This window comes from Lacerta agilis, chromosome 14 (assembly GCF_009819535.1).
Source record: "Lacerta agilis isolate rLacAgi1 chromosome 14, rLacAgi1.pri, whole genome shotgun sequence".
NCBI classification, from domain to species: domain Eukaryota; kingdom Metazoa; phylum Chordata; class Lepidosauria; order Squamata; family Lacertidae; genus Lacerta; species Lacerta agilis.
Window position 1 is genome coordinate 44573458 of NC_046325.1, and position 23475 is coordinate 44596932.

Here is a 23475-nt window from a genome sequence, read left to right on the forward strand (position 1 = left end):
TGTCTCCACTCCTCCACATGCAGCTGCTGGGTGACCTTGGGCTAGTCACACTTCTCTGAAGTCTCTCAGCCCCACTCACCTCACAGAGTGTTTGTTGTGGGGGAGGAAGGGAAAGGAGAATGTGAGCCGCTTTGAGACTCCTTCGGGTAGTGAAAAGCGGGATATCAAATCCAGACTCCCCCTCCTCCTCCTCCTCCTCCTCCTCCTCCTCCTCCTTCAAATGGAAATGGGGGGGCTATTGTTTTGTTGTTTCTGTTTTAACTATTTATTTGTGCTTTTATCTCATGTTTTTATCTTGTGAAGTACCCTGAGACCTTTTGATGAAGGGCAGTGTCGTAGCTGTCAACTCTCCCCCTTTTTAAAGGGAAATTCCCTTATTCCGAATAGGATTCCTCGCAATAAAAGGGAAAAGTTGACGGCTATGGGCAGTGCATAAAATCAAGCAAGCAAACAAACAAATGGGAGAGGAGGTTTTTGGTTGTGGTCTCCTGCCTGTCCTGTTCTCTCCCCACCAAGACCCCCTTGGCACTTTCCTGGCATATTTTTTGGTGCGGACTTCCGCCTTCTCCTAGGCATTTGATGGAATATGATCAAAGTTGTGTCAAGATGTTATTCTAGTCCCACTGGGTTAGTGATAAGTTTTTACCTGCTTCTTTCTTTGTTTTCCTGTGGAGGGCGATACTGTTTTATGGTGTGTGTGTTTTCTATTGGCATTTCAGAAATTTTGATGGCTGTTTTTAACAATTTTGTATTTTTTAAAAACCCGGTTGAAAGTTGCCTAGAGAATGCCCTGTGTTAAGCGGCTAAGAAATTAAATAACTAAATGACATTTCTGCCCTGGGACCTTTGGGTAGAGGTTAGATTATGAATACTTTTTAATAAATAAATGATAAATGCAGCATGTTTAGACTTCTAAGCATTGCTTTTTACCTATTCTTTAAATGGACATTTTTTTTATCCTCTGTTTTTCCATCCAAAGTGATGCCCGAAGTGGCTAACAGTGACAGACACACACACACACACAAGCAAACAGTAAAACAGTATGAAAAATGACCTAACAATAAATAAAATTGCTTCACTACTCTATAAATAAAAAAATGATTCAGTATCTAATGAGAGAAATAGCACTTCAGTTTACATATGGTCTAACATTTGTTGTTGTTTTTTATATCAACCTTCAGCAGATCTTTTCAGGGTGGTTAAAGATCCAGTAATAAAACATATTTTTCTAAGATCAGTTAACTGTCTCTCTACATTAAAAATCCTTTTAAAGAAGTATGTTATTGCTGTTTTATTAAGTGTTAGCGTATTTTTTCGCTCCATAAGACGCATTTTTTCCTCCTAAAAAGTAAGAGGGAATGTCTGTGCATCTTATGGAGCAAATGCATGGTCCCTGGAGCCGAATTGCCCAGGGGCCAAAAGCAGATTGTACTCTTTTTTTTTTTTACAAAGAGAGAAGGGGGTGTTGAAAGGAAGCCGCTGAACAGCTGTTCAGCCAGTGATCGGGAGAGAGATAAGGCTCCCTTTCTGCCCCACCCCCTTGCCCAGGCCTCCATTGTTGAATGCAGAGAGAGGCTGTTTGTTTCCCCAGTGACATGTGACTGGCTGGTTAGATTATCTGTCTGGAAACTGTAGAAATGGCTGTAGGACTAGAAGCTGCAGAACTGTGAGTTGAACCCCATAAAAACGGGGCTTTTCCTCTTTGAAAAAGAAGCTGCACCATTTTCAGCTGATCCTAAAAAAAAAACCAGGGCTTTCCCCCTTTTCCTCCTCTAAAAACTAGGTGCGTCTTATGTTCAGGTGCATCTTATGGAGCGAAAAATACGGTATATTTTATTGCATTTTGTTGTTGCTGTTGGCCACTTCGGGTGCCATGTGCTGGAAGACTGGAGGTACAAATTTAGAAAATAATTTGAAATATCTTTTTTAAACAAACAAACAAACAACAATATTTGGAGGCAGGGATTCATCCCATTACTTGATGTTCTCATTCTGTTATTTTTACAGAAGAATGACGGGCAGTTCACCGTAATTCAGCTAGTTGGTATGCTGAGAGGGATAGCATCTGGAATGAAATACCTGTCTGACATGGGCTATGTACACAGGGACTTGGCAGCCAGGAATATCCTCATCAACAGTAACTTAGTGTGCAAAGTATCTGACTTTGGACTTTCCAGAATCCTTGAAGATGACCCTGAAGCTGCCTACACAACAAGGGTAAGTTTCTAGTCAGCAGCAGCAACGAACCACCTGCCAAGCTATGAAAAATGTGTGGGAGTGTTAAGGGATGTGGGGGAGGATATATTGTTTAAGATATCCTGTCCCAACTTGTGTTTACAAGTTCTATAATATCTGCAGAGTTAACATTCCCTTTTTAGCACACAAACAGTGGATAGCTTGCACAGACTCGCTAGAGTCATTAGAAATATTGTCCTGGTGTCTTGCCCTTTTAATCCCTCTTTTAATAAGACACTGCACAGTCTTCAGTAAAGTATAAAACGTTTACTCACAAGAAATCATCTGTTCACACAAGGGATCCCAGAGGCAGACTTAAAAGTTACTAAACATGTGGTGACTATCTCCTTATGGGAGAAAGTCCCCCTTTTCTTCTCTTGGCCTAGAGCCAAGGGTGCATCTTAGTAATGCTGCTGTTAAAATGGCAATGAGAGAGAGAAGACTGAAGAGACAAAATGGAGGCCCGGCCTGTGGTTCTTCAAGGAGAGGCCGCACCCATCTCAAGTTACATACAAGAAAGTTTTTGTCTACTCTAGCAAAAGTTGTGTTTGACTGCTCCTGTCCTTTTTACATCCCACAAAATGGATGGGGAAATGCTAAAGGCTGGGTGGGGGCAGATTATTTGGAGAATGTCCTGAATTGGTTTAGCTAAACTATGCAACCTTTAGAAGACATCCGAAGGCCGCCCTGTCTAGGAAGTTTTTAATGTTTGACGTTTTGTTACGTTTTCTTGTATGTCGGAAGCTGCCCCGAGTGGCTGGAGCAACCCAATCTATCGGCCCTCCAGCTGTTTTGGGACTACAATTCCCATCATCCCTGACCACTGGTCCTGTTAGCTAGGGATGATGGGAGTTGTAGTCCAAAAACAGCTGGAGGGCCAAGTTTGGCCATCACTGTCTTAGGGCCTCGTGTGACCTATGCATATAACCATCACATTGCCCCCGATATGATGGAGTAGATTTCAAGCCCGCTAACCTATGTTGCTAATCTTGCCTAATAGTTTATGTGGGTCCTAAACATTATTTTTGGGGCGTGTGGAAGGTTGCGCCCAATGCACAACATGGTCACAGGTGATAGGTGTTGAAGTCCAATGTTTAGGGACTACAGTTCCCATCATCACTGGTCCTGCTAGCTAGGGATCATGGGAGTTGTAGTCCCAAAACATCTGGAGGGCCGGATTTGCCTATGCCTGTATTTGATGATGCCCACAATGCTGTGCCTGATGGTGTTGCGTTGCTGAATGTCGGTAAATAAAACCCCAAACAATCAAGTGGTGACAATCACTTGTTAAATTCTCCCGCTTTTACCACACAGTGCATATTTCGGAGTCTACAGCAGAACTCCACCCGCCTAGCAAGGAGTAATTGAATCAAGTACCAGTATGTCTGTTTCAGAGTGCGAACATGTAGACGGATCATTTTGAGCTTGACCTTTGTCTCTCTCCCGTTTTCCTTACCAATTTGAATTCAGCGCTAGTCTTGTCATTAACATCCCAAACCGCAGGATTTGCTTGAATGTGCAGGCGTGACCTGAAAATTGTCAGGTGGTGTTCCTGGTACTCTGGAGTCCATGCTGTGCTGCCGGCTTGCTTGCTTGCTTGGATCCCCACCCCCCACCCCCACTAGCTACCATGACCTAATTGAGATGTGAATTCTATACATGTCCCGGTGTTCAAATGAAATTTAAACAAGCCTTCAGGACAGGCAATTAGTAGTCTGCCAGCGAGGCACATATAGACTGAGATAATGTGGAAAAGAGGCTTTCATGCTCTCAAAACAGATTTACATTAGCAATTCTACATCCCATTCCCACCCCATTCAAGCCAGAAAAATGGTCTCCCTTGGCACTCCGAAAACAAAACGAACAGCCGCATTTTCTCAACCTGCTTTTTTGTTTTTGTTTTTGCCTTCCTAGGGAGGGAAAATCCCGATCCGATGGACAGCTCCAGAAGCCATCGCCTTCCGCAAATTCACTTCCGCCAGCGACGTCTGGAGCTATGGGATTGTGATGTGGGAAGTGGTGTCTTACGGGGAGAGACCTTACTGGGAGATGACCAACCAAGACGTAAGTATTTCAGTCGCCCTTCCTGTCAGGAAGCTCTTTAGCTGCCGAAGCAGGACGCCGCATGTGTTCATGATTCCCAACACGTTTTGCTGCTGCCGATAAGCATCTAAAGCAGTCGGCAGGTCTGAAAATGTTACTGTTGAATCCATGAGTAGGCTGGAGGGTCGGGAGAGAAGCAGTAACTGAATGGGCACACGGAATGGGCTTCGATTCGTGCTTCTTGGTGATTTCTGTGCAGGGGCGTACCCAGGATCAAAACTAGGGGGGGGGGGGCAAGCCATGGTCGTTCAGGTTGTGACATTTCAGCACGGAAAGGCGAATGAAACCAAAATTTTAGGGAAATTATATATAATTATAGCAGTGCTTTATTACAGTAGTTATTACAATTATTTGCTTGAATTTTTTTTAATTTTTATTCTAGTTACATGCCTTATACCAGGGGTGGCCAACTCCCAAGAGACTGTGATCTACTTTCAGCAGTGATCTACCCCCGTTTTTTGGGGTTCAGCTCAAAGTTGTCGACCTTTTTGGGGGATGAGGAATGCCCTGCCCCGTTTTTTTATGTTTTATGGGTTCAGTTCGTTTTTAGATTACTGACCATATTATGTAAACAGCAAACAAAAACCGCTTCAAAAAACAGAAAAACTCCCCCCCAAAAAAAAAAACAGAAAGCCCCCAAATGGCTGAAAAACTCAGTTTCCTAGGATCCTCAGCCATCGCAACTCACCATGCAAGGGAACTGTTTCCAAAGCTCTTTGCAAGGATCAGCCGCCGCAACACACACACACACACACACACACACACACACACACAGTGGCCGGCTGCCAGCAGAGCTCAATTGTTATTTAGATTTTGGGAGGGGGAGAAAGACCGGTAGTTGAGCTTTTTAGGAGAGCTTTTTTCCCTTTTAGGCTGCCGATAACCATTTAATTATTATTATTTTTTGCTTCTAGAGGGGGGCAGCTGCCCCCTCCTGCCCCCCCTTCGGTACGCCCATGTTTCTGTGCATCCTTTATTGCTGCATGTACTTCTGAATGGTGAATGTGATATGCAATTTAATCCACTTGTTTGCCTGCTAAGACCAGGCTGCAAGCCCAGTCCAGCCCTGAAGGAGACTGATCTCCACCATGAATTTGTCACGGAATCAAGGCCATTTGAGACCTTCCCCACAGCTCCAGAAGACAGGCTTCAGGAAGGACGTGCAAGGTTCTTGCAGGGTCCTAGAGCCCTCCTACCTCCTTCCCAAAGCCCGGTGAGCACTTGCCTGGCTTTGAGAAGGAGGAAGGAGGGTTCTAGGACCCTGTGAGAGCCCTCACACATCATTCCTGAAGCGGGACAAGTGCTTAGAGGGCTTTGGGAAGGGGCTCTCCTGAGCCGCAATCCGACTGCACTGCTCTCACTGCCTTAAATCCGCCCCTGGCAGATGTTCACTGAACTACAAATCCCATCATCCATTGCCCCGGCTTTCTAGGATTGGCGGGTGTTGTAGTTCAGCAACATCTGGAGGGCCAAAGGTTCCCCACACCTGATACGACATTGGAGAAATTGTCGGAAATGTAAATGGTGGCTGGATCTAGCTGCCCAGTATTGCTTTGCCGAAGTTCAGCTGTTCAGTATGGCTGAGTTCTGAGTTGCACAAACACACACATACACACACACACAACACAACACAACACAACACAACACAACACAACACAACACACACACATTAGGATATGAATTTTGGAAACTCTCCTATTCCCCTTTTTGGGTAAATGTAGCGGGAACATTGTGCCAGTATTCAGGAAGGCAGGGATATCCATGGAAATCAAAGGGAAGATTTCGCACATCCCTGGCTAGCCAGCCAAGCAGCAGCTGTTTTACAAAAACCCGGGGAAATGCTCCCCCACTCTCTCTTTGCAACCCCTTTTATTGCCAGACCTTTCTTTTCGGGAGCGCAAACACACTTTATTGCGAAGTGAAACAACAAAGCCGGAACAGGTTCTCTTGGCAGAAACATTGTCATCCCATGAATAGGCCTTAATTCAGCATCCATCAGTGTTATTTCTTTTTAAGGATGAAGGGCTGTCATGGGATAAATGCATTTTTATTACTCAATTCAGAAACACTGACAGGCTCGCACAGCTTAATCCTTGAGGGCCATGCATATTGCTAAGCAGTGGGATTCCTCTGGGAAAAAAGAGGAGGCTGTGTGGTCTGTTTGGTAGGGTCTGAGCAGCCTTCGCCCATGAATGAGTATTAGGGAAGTGTGCACTTTCCCTTTTTTAACATGCTTCAATCCCCCTTTTGTACTCCCATTCTGGGCAAGGGAGATTAAATGCAGATAGCAAGCAGTGTGGATTATACCACACACACACACACACACACACAGAGAGAGAGAGAGAGAGAGAGAGAGAGAGAGAGAGAGAGAGAGACTCAAAAAATGCTAACAAATGGGAAGGGAATTCTAATGCGCATTAATAATTGCCATGCAGAGCTCCAAGTTCAGTAGCCAGGGATGTCAACAGGATTCCCTGGAACTGGTACACAACAACTGCTTCTTAAACACATACAGCATGTGAATTTACGCCAGCCCACCTCGCAGGGCTGTTGCAAATATCCAAAGAGGGGAGAGCAGCGTATTTTTCTCTCTCCATAAGACGCACCTGACCATAAGACGCACCTAGTTTTTAGAGGAGAAAAGGGGGAAAGCCCTGTTTTTTTTTAGGATCAGCTCAGATTTGTGCAGCTTTTTTTGCAAAGGGAAAAGCCCTGTTTTTTTGAGGATCAGCTCAAATTTGTGCAGCTTTTTTGCAAAGGGAAAAGCCCTGGTTTTTTGAGGATCAGCTCAAATTTGTGCCGCTTTTTTGCAAAGGGAAAAGCCCTGGTTTTTTGAGGATCAGCTCAGATTTGTGCAGCATTTTTGCAAAGGGGGGGGAGCAAAGCTTTTTGCAAAGGGGGGGAAGCAAAGCTTTTTGCAAAGGGGGGAAAGCAAAGCTTTTTGCAAAGGGGGGAAAGCAAAGCTTTTTGCAAAGGGGGGAAGCAAAGCTTTTTGCAAAGGGGGGAAGCAAAGCTTTTGCAAAGGGGGAAAAGCAAGAGGGAAAGCCCCATTTTTATGGGGTTCAACTCAAGTTTCTGCAGATTCTTAAGGAGCCCTTTCTACAGTTTGCAGAAAGATCATCTAATCAGCCAGTTACATGTGGCTGGGGAAACAAACAGCCTCCCTCTGCAGGCACATTCAATAATGGAGGCCTGGGCAAGGGGGTGGGGCTGAAAGGGAGCGAGGACTCTTATCTCTCTCCCAATCTCTTGCTGATCAGCTGCTGACCGGGGTCCTTTCAACACCCCCTTCTCTCTCTCTCTCTCTCTTTTTTTTTATAAAAAAAGCAGAATCTGCTTTTGGCCCATGGGCAATTCAGCTCCAGGGACCACCATTCGCTCCATAAGACGCACAGACATTTCCCCTTACTTTCCCCCCTTACTCCCACAATTATTTTTTTTTCCAGATTTACAGGTTTTCAGACCTGTGAAATTATCAGAAAACCTTTCGGTGCCCCCCCCCCCCACAAAGACCTTGTTTGTCATCCTGGTTAAAACAATGAGCATTGAGGAAGGGTGTTCTGGAATCTGCTTTGACCTCTCTTAGGTGATTAAAGCTGTCGAAGAAGGGTATCGACTGCCAAGTCCCATGGACTGCCCAGCTGCTCTTTATCAACTTATGCTGGATTGCTGGCAGAAGGAAAGGAACAGTAGGCCCAAGTTTGATGAAATTGTATGCATGTTGGACAAGCTCATCCGGAACCCTAGCAGCTTGAAAACGTTGGTGAATGCATCAAGCAGGTACAGAAACCAACCCAAAAAGTCGTGCTGTGTCATACTTCTGCCACAGTTTTCTAGGATTATCGCATCTGTTGTGATTCCCTAATTGGATTGGACTACTTGAGGAGGAATGAAACAGAGGGGAAGCATCAACAAGGGGGAATGAGGGGCTACGAACAAAAGCAAAGAAACAGGGCTGGCTCAACTATGAGGGAGCCACTTCAGACAGCAGAATTCAAGGGGCGCCCCTTGCTGCCACCAGAGAAACGTGGGGAAGTGACGGCAGCAGCTTCCGGGTTCTGGCCAGGTCTTGGAAAACACCACAAAGTCTCATGAGAGCCCCACAAAATCTTGACAGAACCCAGAAGGTGCAGTCGCAGAACCATGGTAAATGAGACTTCTGAAGGTGATGGTGAGGGAAGTCCATGGGGCATCTTCGCATAAACAGGACATAGCTACCAAAAGAACCAATAAAATAAAGATATTAAGAGTTGGGGATGGGGAGTTTCAGCCTCACGAACCCACTATTTCCAAGCTGAAAAGTGAGCCTGCAGAATATTTGGGTAAACTGTAAACCCTACAGTGAAATACTCTTCTTATGTTAACATGTGGAGAAGCTGGCTGGTCACACTTTCTTATGCTGTTAACTCCATGCAAAACAATACCGGAAGTGTAACACCCAAATGAGGTTTTTTGTTTTGTTTTGTTTTGTTTTGTTTAGGTTTGTCTTAATCTGTATCTTGGTTTCTTTTTTAGAGTTTCAAATTTATTAGGTGAACACAGCCCGCTGGGAAATGGTGTCTACAGATCTGTAGGGGAATGGCTGGAAGCCATCAAAATGGGACGGTATACAGAGATTTTCATGGAAAATGGATACAGTTCAATGGACGCTGTGGCTCAGGTGACGTTGGAGTGAGTAGATTTCCTGATCCTTTTCATTGAAATAAGGGAGAAACCTGTTGGTTTGAAGCCAGTTAGAGAGTAAAGATAGAAAATGAAGACTGGAAACATTTAAGGGTTTTTCTTTGTTTTTTATTTTAACACTCATCCGATTCCAAGGCAGTTTCAGCATTCATATCCTATATAAATGATAACAGACCAATGAGACAGTTGACCTTACGGTTACTGCCAGCTGTTCGCAAAGCAGTTCTAATAAGGTAGCACTTGAGTTTGGACGTAGCAACAGCATCCCAATTTTGGCACATGACTTGGCTTGTTTCTCATGTGACAAAGGCACTCCTGCCGAGTGCGCCGCAGTTAACAAAACTACGGGAGTTTTGAAGACCGTAACCTTCTTTGCAAGCCAGGAAGTCTTGATTCCACAAACACCTTTGAATACCTGTGGGTGCAATGGCGGCAGGGGGAGGGAATCCACCCCCCCAATGTAATCTGGCCCAGACCCACAGCTTCTTGTGGTGATGGAAACAATTCCAGAGCAGCTTCAGGGCCCCTTTCTTTCTGAGGAGTTCTCCTGCAGTCCAGAAATATAGGGACGCCTCCATTTCAAGGGAGGAAAGATGTGTTCTTAGTATCCTTGGATGTCTTGGCACATGAAAACCTTTGGGGAAGTGGGAGGAGGAGAACTTCTTTTAATTCTTCCCCACAGAAGCAGAGAAGTTATCCCTTTAGGGGATGTTTCTGCAGAGAAGGAGTCCCATTAGAGGAAAGCAGGGAGTAAAAGGACATACCATGCCTGTATCAGAGACGGTCTAGCAGGAGAGTCTAGCACAGCCAGGGGACCTAGATGCCAGGTCCACCTCTGAGATGCAAGGGGAAAGTGTTAATGAGTCCACCAGCAGAGATGTAATCCCATGAGTGATTTTTAAAACTTGTTTTTGAACCACCCTTACCCATATCTCAAGAGTCTTAAATGCATGGGGAGCGTACCTTATTGATCTGCTTTTTAGGAAAAAATAAGAAATTGATTCCCCCCTCTCTGCAGCCTGAGGGAATTTTCCAAGCTCATCCCTATCAAACAGTTTCTCCAGGCTCCATAAATTTCAAAAAATCCTTATAAATTCCATCTATTTGGGGTTCACTTTTAAAAAATGTTAATAATGTTGCACAAATACCTCTCTTTTTTAAAAAAAAAGAAATCAAAAAAATCCACTCTCCTTAAAGCAAACACAATCCCTGCTAGTAGATACCCACGATAGTCTTACATGCAGGCAGAAGTTTGAATTATTTTTCAGATTGCCTTCATCAGAACAATTCTCCATAGCAACAGAGGGAAGGTTAAAGTACAAAGGCCACCTTCCTTCCTTCCTTCCTTCCATCCTTCCTTCTTTCATATCATATAGGGAGTCTATCGCAGTTCCCTGGCTGTGCTAAAACACTTCAGTTTCCTTGCATCTGTATCAGATGAGGGAAGGTGCGGGTGACCGTAGAGAGAAATATGGAAGCCACCTGAGATTCAGTGATCCCCTCCAGTGGAATGAATCAATTCTTCTCTCCAGCAGAGCTCACAAGGCTCTGATTATGAATAATTGGGATGGTTTTCTGTTCACAACTCATGAGCAGATGCCAATATTGGCCAGGTTTGCACATCAAACTAAGCCAAACCATGGTGTAGCATAAACACGTGAGTGCACAAGCTTCAGGAGAGGACAGTTGTTTTGCTGCAGCAGACTAGACTTGGCCTGGCTTGGCATGTCACCCAAGCCTTGCCTGCTGGTTTAACTTTCTGGTTTAGGGCTCATGGTTCGTCCAAGACCCTGGGTTTATTCGGCACACCAGGCTAACCCTTGGTTTAGCTCAGCATAGCAGAGAAATAACCAGGGAAGATCAAAGTGGATGCAATCTCTTCTTCAGGATCCCTTGCGTTTTGGCTAAGCCATTTTTTTTACGCTTAGTGTGACATGTGAACCAGACTGTTGCTTAACAAACATTGGGGCCTGACTCCGCTATTTTGAATTGTGACAAAATGCAAAGGGGCCTTGACTGAACATTAGACATGGACACTTAAAGTTGTGTACGAAAGTGGATTGATTTTGCTCAGTATTTCTGTTTCCGAATTATATTTAATTTACTGGGAACTCTCAGATCCTCCTTAGGCTGCAGTTCCAATGGCCGGCATGGTCAGCTCTCATAAATTATCACATGGCATGGCTGGGAATTTATGATTGATTTCCAATTCCTGTGGCAGAAATTCAAGAAAGAAAAGAAAAGTTTAGATCTCCCTTCTGTAGTTTGATCTTAAAAGGATTAAAGGGAAAATACAAAAGATGTTGTGTGTTCTAAATTCTTACATCATACTTGTTAATTTGGAGTAACCTGATACTGTCTCTTTTTGTGTCATGGGTGGACCACTCCACGCAAGTATCGGGGAAAATCTCTGCCATTCAGAGCAGGCAATTTGTAATTTGGGTCAGGTGTGTGCTGTATTTATGAATGTACTACTTTGCTCGGTTGGGTCTAATCCTATGGAATATCAAGCACTTTTAAATGGTCTAGCAAATGCTTTTTGCATTTCTCTTAAATAACATGTACATGTCATTGTGCTTGTATTTGACTTTAGCGTTTATTACAGTTCTGACACTTTGATGCTATATTTCCCCCTCGGGTGACACAGAAGTGACACAAGATACCGAAATCCCGAAATGCAGCCTATAGAATCATAATCCACCTCCCCGAGGTGCTTTCAAAATCTTAACTTTTCATTGTGTGCAAACAAACACAAAACACAATGTTTATCAGCTACAGCCCATTCATATCTATCAAGTGCTATTTTTTAAAAAAAAGTCAATCTACATTTGCCGAAGCTTAATTCCATCTTGGAATGTGTCTGTTTCAAGAATGAAGCAGGATTCTCTGTGTTTTCAGTGAAGTTTAACCCTCACCAACCCAGATCTTAAGTCCCTAACTCAGAATGTAGTCCAGCTGGTTTGAATAACTGTAACAATAATTATGCTGCAGTTTATTCTCTAGAATAAGGACTGCATGATCCAAACTGTCAGAGACTATAGGTGTATTTGCACCAGGGGAATAGTGTGGAATCCAAGGCAAGTGAGTCGAACAGTGCTGCCTCAGGAATCACTCAGACAAGTTAGTCATGACAACCATTGATCTGAAGGTCAACTTATTGCAAGTAGTTTAGTCTGGATTCAACCGATAAACAAGTTTTATAGTCATCCTCTCTCCCTAGGGAACTGAAGTTCTCTTTAAGGGGGCATGGGATCTTTGGCAGGGTGTTGTTGTTGTTTTTTATGACAAAAACAAAAACTACAATTCCCAGGATTCTTTGGGAAGAAACACCAATGTGATGTTTATAGTATAGATAGGCCCTAAGGGGAGAGCTATATTGTTATTGTGGTTCACCTTTAATCAACTTGCCTGATTAAAATTGGCCGAAAGACCGTGATCACCACCAAATGGAAGTGGCTAAACACACCTGTGTACAGCTAATTCCTATAATTCCTAGCAGCAGCCATGCTGCCAAAGGTACCATCTGAACTGGATCTAAATAGCTGCAGGATGAAAATGCCAGTATTCCCTCCCCCTCCACTACACTTGTTACACAAGCATTTGTGGTGGATTTATTATGAGTTCTCAACCTCCGGTACTCCAGTGCCACTCCAGCTTTTCCCTCATTCTCTCTCTCCCTCAACACCCCCATGTGCTTTTCTACCTTCTTCTTGTCTACTCAGTCCATGAAGTAATGTAAACACTTTTCATGGACAGACTATAAGGAATCCAAATTTTGCTTTTCCATCTGAAACAAAGGGCTTTGGAGCAGCAGCCTGCCTATTAAGCTGTAAGAACCGAGGTCATGGAACCAGGTTAAATTCCTTGGAAGTTCTGGTCCTCACATGGGCGGCAGAAGGAGGTAGAATCCTGGGGTTGGTGCCACTTCAAACTGCTGGAAGAGGATATTTTTTTCCCAGCAAATCTCTCTGCAAATAGAAAATTAGCACAGCCACCTTCCTACCAGTCTAGTTCTGAACTTGTAAGAAGCTCATGAAAGTCACACACACACACACATTCCTGCAGCCTAAACTGGTACCGTACTCTCTGCCATCACATTCTCCTCCATGTTTAAACCAGGCTTCAGCCAGTGTCAGACATAGCCTTTCTCTCAGAAGGTGAAGAGACTGTAATTGTACTCCTGTGTTATGTCCCAGCTGGACTTGTCCAACAGAACTTCCTGGTAGATGTCACACTGAGCTTCTGAGAAGCTCCTCAACTATCAGCCAAGTTCCTATACTGAATTAGGCCATGTTCATTTCAGGGGGAATTTTGAACTAGGCAAATTTAGCTGCTTCTCCGGCATTTATTTTTGTCAGCCTGAGGAAATCCAGAGAGCCTTGAGAGCCAAACCACACATATATGGAGATAAAAAGACGTGTGGCTCTTATTTCTCCTTGTGACACATTTGTTGCCTGCAATATATATGATGCGGGACTCAGTCTAGGTCTGATCTTGTTACAGGTGGGTAGCCATGTTGGTCTGCCATAGTCGAAACAAAATAGAAAATTCTTTCCAGTAGCACCTTAGAGACCAACTGAGTTTGTTCTTGGTATGAGCTTTCGCGTGCATGCACACGAAAGCTCATACCAAGAACAAACTCAGTTGGTCTCTAAGGTGCTACTGGAAAGAATTTTCTATTTTGTTAGGTCTGATCTATCTACCTTAGATGACCTCTGGAGTACAGGATCTTAGAACCAGTTTACATTACATTACATTTTTGTACTCAGGATTTAATAGCCTTTGGATTTAAATGGTAAGATTCACACATGACAACATTCATAAATGGTGAATGTGTTTCATGTGCATTATTAGTCTCACAGGTAAAGTTTCATTTTTATCAGAGGGAAGCCCAGCTATTTAAATGTACAGTTCATATGTTGGAATATGTATTTCACCATTTGAGCCCAGTTCTTTGGGGAGTTGTTTGTACATCTTGCCACTGATGTGTTTCTGTTCTTTTTCCTTAATGCTGACTGATTTTGTCCAGATTTTTGTTTAATTTTGGTACTTTTATCCATACAAAATAATTAATCCTATTATATTAATAATTATTTTACTCATATAAAAGCACCAAAATTAAACTACAGCCTCCACAAAATCAGTCAACATATTTATTTACTTTTTAAAAAAACAGAATAGAAGCATATCGCTACCAAAACACACTAACATAAAAGTCTAAATTTATACTTCCTTGACTTCAGTTAGCTATTCCAATTTGTCTGTTTAACTTAAGAGTACACCAATACTTTCCCATTTGGCTCACTCAGTTTATGGAGGAACATCCAACCGTAAATTTTGCACCTGAGTTTTAAAAGCACCATTTGGGTTTTATTATTGGCAAGATCTGCAAGGCCCAATTCAAACATAAAAGCAGAAGCAAGAGCTACAGATCACTCATGCATCTTTATTTCTCCCAGTTTGTATATAATTTATAAACTGGGTCTGGGTGCATGGAGTTGTAGATCTTTTCATGTGAAAGGTAGAATTGCTAGACAGTGTGTGTGTGTTTTGCTATTACCGCATTTGACCAGATGATCTGCTTTTGTCAAAAATTGCAGGTAGCTGAGAAATGAAATCCCTGGACAGTATGTGATTTTAGGGCATGCTTATAATGCCCTAAAGCACATATTTTCACACCTGGGAGGGGAAAAAATCAAAGTAAATTAGCTATTGCTTCATTTGACTTAGGCCAGAAGAAGTTGCAATTTCTAAGTGGAAAGAGTAGGGTTGTGGGGTACTCCATGAAAAGTGTCACCTATTTATTGAAACCCTTAGCCTCCCTCAGAATTCCTCAGATGCTTCATTTACTGAGAAAGCCCTCCCAAATTCACTTTGAATTTTGTTTGATGGCAGCTCTCGGAAAAAGGCCACACAGTTAAGAACACTGGGCCAGAAACTCCACTGGTATAAATCACCTTCATTCCTTTGAAGCCCTCACAATTCATATCACTTGGCCTGAGAACACAGTTGTTGGGAAAAGGAGAGCCCCCTCATCTGTTCATATGCCTCTTAAAACCATGAAGGACCTTCAGCATTTTCCGGAAAACCACAGACTATGGTTAACAGCTTGTTTGGAAGAGAGAGAAAAAAACAAACTATGGAAAACATGTTGGGTTTGAATGTGTTGTTCGGTGGGGAGAACTGTTTGTTCTGTTCCAGAGCTGGGACTTGGGGGGATCAGATGAGAACCAGAATTGAACTGAATTTTCAAACTGCCCTGTTAAACCCTTGTTTAATAAAATTAATGTGCCAGTACTCCTGATTCCCAAATCTCATATCATGACATTTCAGCCTGCTTAAGAAACAGGTTGGAACAGAACCTAGAAGAGGAGACTGGTCCTACAAATAACAAAATCAGTCTCTGCGAAAGGCAAATCTATGTGTCTTTCGTGCGCTAGAAAAGGGAGTGAGCCAGTATAATATTATGTCATCCACACCAAGATTTTGAAGTGTCTGGTGGTTTGGGGTGCCTCTCAGTGTGAGTGTCCAACTTAAGACGCCTTCAGGGGGCCTTGGGTTGTGCCATTAAGGAAACCGAGCCTTTTGGAGATGTCTTAGCTGACAGCTCAAAACCTGAGTCACCTGAAACAATTTGAAAATCTTGGTAGCTTCCTTGCAATAGTCCAGTCAGAATCCCACCTGCCCGCAAGGCCCTGTCAAATGCATGCTCTCAACAAATGCTGCCTTCCAAACAGCAGCAAATTGAAATAATCATAATTATAATGGGCTCCTGTGGCTATTGCCCCAAGTCCTGTGCTCTGCTCAGGCTGCATCCGCAAAGGCCTGACCTTCAATATGTTCCAGCATTTTGCCATGTAGTTCTAATCCTAGCGGAGGAGATGGATATGTCCTGTTTTCCACCTGGATTACCAGACTGTTACCACAGCAGAGAGAACAACTACTTTCTAAACATGTGGACAATCTCTGGTGGCTCTGAGTGTCTCTGGAACTCTTCCCTTACTCAGCAAGGATAACATGGCCAGGACAACCCTCAAGAATAGCTAGATCATGAGACTGGCCACTTTTAGTCGTATACCTGACTGGACTTAAATGGCTAACAACAAAAAAGGTGGACTTCTTCACATCTCCCTTTTGAAAGATAACGTACTCACTGAATCTCAGGACACCTTGTTGCTTGTCATCCGGTGGACAGCTCTGAATATCTGTAACAATATGTGTGTCTGTTGTGTTACATTGTAATTGTTTTTCTTCCTTTTAAAATAAATGTTTATTTATAAAATAAAATAAAATCCCTTACTCAATTGGGGGGTGGGGGTGGGAGAAAGATATACATCAAGAATTCACCGGCTCTTGCTTTTTATTCCTCGCTCTTCATTCTGTAACATGGTAATTATTATCAAGAATTATGATGCCATGCTGCTGCTGGGAAGGGGATAAATGACAAGAGCGGGTGAAAACGTTGTGCAAAGAATTCTGACGGATGGGTGAGCCTCAAAACTATTCCTCACCCTGTGGGCAACCTTGGTGATTTGAGGGAGTTACCCTTCCAGGGTTAGGGCTCCCCATATTCCACTTTTCTGACTTGCGTGTCATGTCAATTGCTAGTTGTGGAAACCACATTCAAAACACTACCAAACCCTTTGTGACGTAAATACAAAACTGATAACAACACAAACAGAGTAAGAGGCTGTATGTACTGTAACTATAAATTCTTTTAAAATGCGATTCAACGTATCATATCAAAATATATGGTTCTATAGACCAACTTATCATATAAACGAAACATATGTCCAGCAGATAGATCAGGAAATACAATCTGTTCAGTTCTTATATTGGGAATATCCACGGTGTGGAATTCTTATATTGATCTTGTAGTGTTCCATGTGGGCACCACAGTTCAAGAAGGATACAGACAGGCTGGAACATGTCCAGAGGAGGGCAACCAAAATGGTCAAAGGCCTGGAAACGATGCCTTATGAGGAACGGCTTAGGGAGCTGGGTATGTTTAGCCTGGATAAGAGAAGGTTAAGGGGTGATATGATAGCCATGTTCAAATATATAAAAGGATGTCAAATAGAGGAGGGAGAAAGGTTGTTTTCTGCTGCTCCAGAGAAGCAGACACGGGGCAATGGATTCAAACTACAAGAAAGAAGATTCCACCTAAACATTAGGAAGAACTTCCTGACAGTAAGAGCTGTTTGACAGTGGAATTTGCTGCCAAGGAGTGTGGTGGAGTCTCCTTCTTTGGAGGTCTTTAAGCAGAGGCTTGACAGCCATCTGTCAGGAATGCTTTGATGGTGTTTCCTGCTTGGCAGGGGGTTGGACTGGATGGCCCTTGTGGTCTCTTCCAACTCTAGGATTCTATGATTCTAAGATGCTTTTAAGAATTCTAGCATTCCTTGTATGCATGTATCGGATGAAAAACTTGGGAGAATGGCACATGCAGAGAATAAGACTAGGATTCCAGGATAATTCCTTGTTTCGCCCAGCCAGGCTTCGTCAGCCGTGCATACTCTGGATTATATAAACAAACCTAATATGATGTAATATTATACAAAACCAAGTAACATAACATGCATACTAAACAATAAATTTACATACCGTATTTTTGTATATCAGAGACATGGAACATGGAATCCTTCTGCATGTGCCATTCTCCCAAGTTATGATAAGTTGGTCTATAGAACCATATGTTTTGATATGATATGTTGAATCACATTTTAAAAGAATTTATATACGTAGTTACATACAGCCTGTTACGTTGTTTGTGTTGTTATCAGTTATGGAAACCAGACAAGTTGAATTGCTGGGGGAAACAGCCAGCGGAAATTGGCTCCATATCTGCTAAATGCACGTGCAGCTAGCCCTTTCCTGGGGGTGGAAGGCTGTTCCTTTCAGGTCTTGAAACCAGTAGCTTGCCTTAGCTTGTAAAGTTTAGCCTTGATGAAGGGTGAGTGGGAAGGTCATGCTTCAAAATCAGCCGAGGTACGATTTTGCTGCTTTTCTATCCACACCTGTGAGTGCATCCCATGGATTTCTATGGAGTTTTGTTGGTTTGGTTCGATTTTTGCTTCTGCCATGTATTCGCTGCATGGCCTTAAGCAAGCTACTCTTCCACCACTTACCCCCACACCTACAATATGATTAGGATCATTGAGATAACTTATGTGTACTGTTTTCTACTCCAAATCGCTTCTGCCCAATGCTGCTTTAAAGCAAGAACACAGGGTTTTCTCTCTCTCGACTTTTGCACGCAACCCTTAATGGCTAAACAAATAAGACCTAGCTGTATATATTACAATAAATGCTTGAGTCTGGTCCAGTCTAGTTGCAGGATACTTTAACATTCCTTTTACCCAGGAAGGTAGCAGAAGGCACACTAGCTCCTACTTTTTTCCAATTCAAGTCTTTAGATCGTTTCGTTATACTTCGTTTTTTAGTTTTTAAAGGCACACAGATGGATCACTGCTTGCTCACTTTGTACCACACAGTGGGGTGGAGCATAACACGAGGCAGAGGGGTAGGTCTGATGTTGTCCTGGAACATGCTGCTGCCTTCCTTTCCCCTCAGCTTATTATGGGACTTCTTCAGCACACTGGACCCCATGTTGCATGGCCATGTTTTATCCAATCCTTTGTGCCACTAGAGCAAACACAGAAAATTAAAATGTGATATATTTCTCCCTAGCAACCAATAAGTAACAGATTTTTTCCCTCCCTACTGTACCAAAAAACAAACAAACAACTGGTCTCAGTAATATTTTTTTTTAACCAGCTCTAAAGAAATTGGACAATATCTTCTCTTTTGGGCCCCGAATACAGGAATACACATATATCCCAGTGTATATCTTCTCTAAACATGTTGTGGGTATTGTTTGAAACCTCAAAGCAATAAGTGCTTTCAACATTGCACCAACACATAATTAAAAAGAAGACTTGAAGACAATAATCTGTTCTAACAGAGTAGTAACATGGTGAGAATTGCATAGTTTGAAGGTAACATTTAATTAATGAAAAGCCCCTCTATTTTTAAGCTGTAGGAGTAATAACTTTAAGAACATTCTTAGCCCAGTTTTATACAGATCCATTAGAAGTTTGCTATAAAAAAAAAGAGGGAGGAGGAAACACATTTTTGGGCAACCTTGTTATCTGGTATATGATGTAAATTTGTACTTCAAGAAAATATGAAACTGGGGCAATATTGAAGAAACCCCAGGCTCCAATCTCATCGTAGCAACAGGAGTGCCATGAGGTAGGTTTTTAACGTAACCTAAAAAATAATTTTTTTGGGTAGTTTCCAGTTTAGCATTTGCTTACCCCCACCCTTCTGTACCATATACAGGTAGCACTCGTGGGATGACTCCCCCTAAAGCAGTCCTTAAGAGCAGGTGGTTCTAAATTACCTTCCGTTGAGCAAGCAAAGTTTAATGTGGCCTTAGTCACTTGCCCTGGGACCCAGGTGGTGCTGTGGGTTAAACCACAGAGTCTAGGGCTTGCCGATCAGAAGGTCGGCAGTTCGACTCCATGCCACAGGGTGAGCTCCCGTTGTTCGGTCCCAGCTCCTGCCCACCTAGCAGTTCGAAAGCATGTCAAGTGCAAGTAGATAAATAGGGACCGCTCCGGCGGGAAGGTAAACGGTGTTTCCATGCGCTGCTCTGGTTTGCCAGAAAGTGGCTTTGTCATGCTTGCCACATGACCCGGAAGCTGTCTGCGGACAAACGCGGCTCCCTTGGCCTATAGAGCGAGATGAGCGCCGCAACCCCAGAGTCGGACACGACTGGACCTAATGGTCAGGGGTCCCTTTACCTTTACCTTAGTCACTTGCCCTGCCCGTGTACGGAAGCCAAGGTTATCATTTTCTAAGGATTTGAGCATGAGGAATCCAGTCTGGTGCAGAGTTGCCCGAACAATCGCCCAATTTTCAGCTGTAACGCACACAGCTTCGCTAAAGTATTATTGGCTTAGCCATTTTCAGAACTCAGTAGAAACCGGAATGAGAATCATACATAAAAAGTTAGTAGTTAATGTTACTATAAAACCCCAGCATTCACAGGTGTGAAGCTGCTGGCTTTATTTCCTGATGCTTCGCTGAGCCTTCTTGTATAGAACTCTGTGTACCTGAGGCTTGTGCGGAACCAATAATAATAATACTAATACTACTACTACTACTACTACTACTAATAATAATCATAATAATAATTTATTATTTATACCCCGCCCATCTGGCCGGGTTTCCCCAACCACTCTGGGCGGCTTCCAACAGAACATTAAAATGCAATAATCTATTAAACATTAAAAGCCTCCCTAAATCCAAACAAAGGGCTTACCTGTTCTAGAAGTCAGACAATGGGATTTTGATATGGAGGATTTTGCCTGAGATAAGATTAAGGCGTTAAAAGTATTCAGCACATCATATGCTTATAAAGTTCAGATGCAGCCTGATTATATTGCGATTTTATCTGTTACTTAACATTCTGGCATTTCAAAGGATGCGTGAGGCTTCTTGGAGGTTTCACCTGAAATATTCCTCTTGGTGTGTAGTTCTGTGTCACTGATTCAGTTGCACGTTTGCATCCTTGAAGGTTCTTGGGATACCCTGACCATGGAAAATGTGAAGACAGTTTTTCAGGAACCCGAGGCCGTGGAGAGTCACAGCCAATCCTTGCTAGATAGATAAGCTGTCTGACCTGAACTGTGGTAGCTTCCTATCTTCAGGCTCCGAAAAACAAAATAATGACGTGGCTGGGAAAAGGGAATTGATCTTTGAGGGAAAGTGTGTGTTTTTCAAAAAAATAAAAAAGACACTTTAAAATGCCGAATGCACTCCCAGTCTTACTCCCCCAAAGCTAACAAAAGTGGCATGTTCAACCAGATGCTGCAACCCCATTCACAAGTCTTTAAGATTAGCTAGGAACGGTGCCCATTACTGCTCTCTAGACCTGGGTACATCATCACCCTCCTTCTGACACAGAGCCATAGGTATGTGGCCGTCTTCGTGCAGCAGCTGACTTGGGATGGAGCAGGCAGAGTCCACCTGCTGAATTCGGTGCTCCAGTCCTTGCCTTTCACAACAACAGGAAAAGAAAAGATGAACCAGGTTAAACCCCCCCCCCCGGCCCCATGTACATTGCTCCTCTTACTTGTTCCATAGTTCCATACACAACTCAGTCACTCTCTTCCCATGCTCAAAACGGGCAAGTAGCCATTCAGCCTCCCTTCCTACAGCTTGAAAGAAACAAACAAGGCTGGTTTATACAATTAGCAGAATCGAGTGGCAAAGCTTTCCCTGTGCTTGAACCCACAAAAAAAACTACCTAGCAGGGGACAGAGGATAGTCCGTAATGGAGGCATTTCAGAATACGATCTTCTCCAACATAATAAAGGGAGAGAGCTTGTTCCTTTTATCCACAGGCACCATCATCCAATGGGCTATATCAGGGGTGGCCAACTCCCAAGAGACTGTGTTCTACTTACAGAGTTAAAAACTGGCAGTGATCTACCCGCTTTTTGGGGATTCAGGTCAAAGTTGTTGAGCTTTTCGGGGGAGGAGGAAAGCCCTGTTCTTTTGGTGGCGCAGGGCAAAAAAAAATGAGCTTTTTTAGGGGAGCCAAAAGTTGTTGAGCTTCTTTGGGGGAGTTACAGGTGGGTAGCCGTGTTGGTCTGCCATAGTCGAAACAAAATAGAAAATTCTTTCCAGTAGCACCTTAGAGACTAACTGAGTTTGTTCTTGGTATGAGCTTTCGTGTGCATGCATCTGAAGAAGTGAGCTTCCGTGTGCATGTATCTGAAGAAGTGTGCATGCACACGAAAGCTCATACCAAGAACAAACTCAGTTGGTCTCTAAGGTGCTACTGGAAAGAATTTTCTATTCTGTTCTTTGGGGGAGCCAGTGATCTACCACAGATGTCCAGTGATCTACCAGTAGATCACGATCTACCTGTTGGACATGCCTGGGCTATATGAAAACTTTGCCATTTGATCCTATTGATTGTATAACACAGCCTACAATAAGATCAGGAAGCCTTGTCCTCAGCTGCGCTGGGGTTTTCTGTTGGAAGGGAAGAGGAGGACTTTCACTACAAATAACCCTTGCATTTAATGTGAAACACTTTCAATGGTACGGCTTTAAAAACAAATGGATGTAGACAATGAAGATATATCTCTATATACACATGGGTAATTGTCAAGAGCAGCCACCTTTCCTGCTGAATCTACCCTTTGGAATCAATGTCTGCTTTCTTCATGCAGGGATTTGAGGAGTCTTGGAGTCACTCTTGTTGGGCACCAGAAGAAGATAATGAACAGCCTTCAAGAAATGAAGGTCCAGCTGGTAAATGGGATGGTGCCATTGTAACTTTAAAATAATAATTTTTTTTTTTAGTATGTCACTTCTTCAAGTGATCGACCTTGCACTTTGTAAACATAGACCTGACATTTATTTTGACGGCGACAACAAAATGAAAGCTGGGGCTTCCTTTAATGCAACAGGAAGACCCCTGGCCTCAACCACATAATTTATAATCAGTGTTAGAACCTAACTTTCTTTGTGAAGTTAATACAATGTGCGTGAAAAGTGGAAATGGGTACCATATATGGCACATACGACGTTAACCATTTTCTTCTGCGTTGACAACGACAAAAACCTTTCCACCACACCTTGTCTGTACACGGAGAGTATATCTGAGTACGTATACATTGCACCTTTAAAAAAAAAACTGCAAAAGGCAGCCCGTGTTAATACTTCCAAGGACTTACTTGAATTGAAACATTTTTTCAGCCATTTGCGGGCTCCTGAAAGCTGCAGTTCACCGAAGTTTGCTTCAAGTCTTAAGCATCAGCGGAAGAATACTGAAGAGCAATATTAGACTATTTCTTGGCAGAGATTTCTGGTTTTGTACATTTTAGAGGGTGATGCTGTTGCACAGCAATTAAGCCGTAAAATCATTGTACAAACATTTTCAATGTTCAATGCAATACAGGGTGTGTTTTTCTTCCTCCTTTTCTTAACAGATTTCCTTTTTGTAGCTGGGAATTGGACCCACAATCAGTACAATGTATATAGGTAATATTGTCCAGGTTACTGCACACCCCAGATATGGGGCTTCATTTTTTTTCATGTTATCTATTTGCTTTTGTCTTTACTGCTGTTTGGTTATGATGCAGGTAACATTTCACCACAGCACAGAATTTGGAATTGGATCAAGAGTTCGGCTTCCTGAGGAATCTGCTTGCATTTGTTGGGTTGATGGAGCAGGTTTCTGGCACTTGTGTTGCAGATATATCCTTGGAAGCTGGAAGCATGTGGACAATTCATTGCGAAATCTCAGAAGCTGGGAGGTGTAGCTACACACAATTTCAGGAAGGGAGGTGGGGTTCGGGTCTCTTCCTAGCTTCTTCTGGCTTCTTGAAGCAGAATCCACTGTGCACATTCTGCCGGTGGTGCACAGCATTT

At 43.1% G+C, this 23475-nt stretch overlaps 1 protein-coding gene across 4 annotated transcripts in view; it reads left to right on the forward strand.

The window, feature by feature from the left end:
* EPHA5 (EPH receptor A5) overlaps positions 1-22403 on the forward strand; it is a 243530-nt gene extending 221127 nt beyond the window's left edge. The window contains exons 13-17 of one of the 4 annotated variants that reach the window (XM_033169275.1): positions 2008-2217; positions 4150-4299; positions 7925-8118; positions 8854-9009; positions 22272-22403. In XM_033169275.1, the coding sequence (XP_033025166.1) occupies positions 2008-2217; positions 4150-4299; positions 7925-8118; positions 8854-9009; positions 22272-22377 (816 nt within the window). In that variant the 3' untranslated portion in view covers positions 22378-22403. Of the gene's footprint in view, positions 1-2007; positions 2218-4149; positions 4300-7924; positions 8119-8853; positions 9010-11139; positions 11597-14916; positions 16331-22271 lie in introns of those variants that run through there. The other 3 variants (XM_033169278.1, XM_033169276.1, XM_033169277.1) reach the window with 3 other exon arrangements.
* The last annotated feature ends 1072 nt before the right edge of the window (positions 22404-23475 follow it).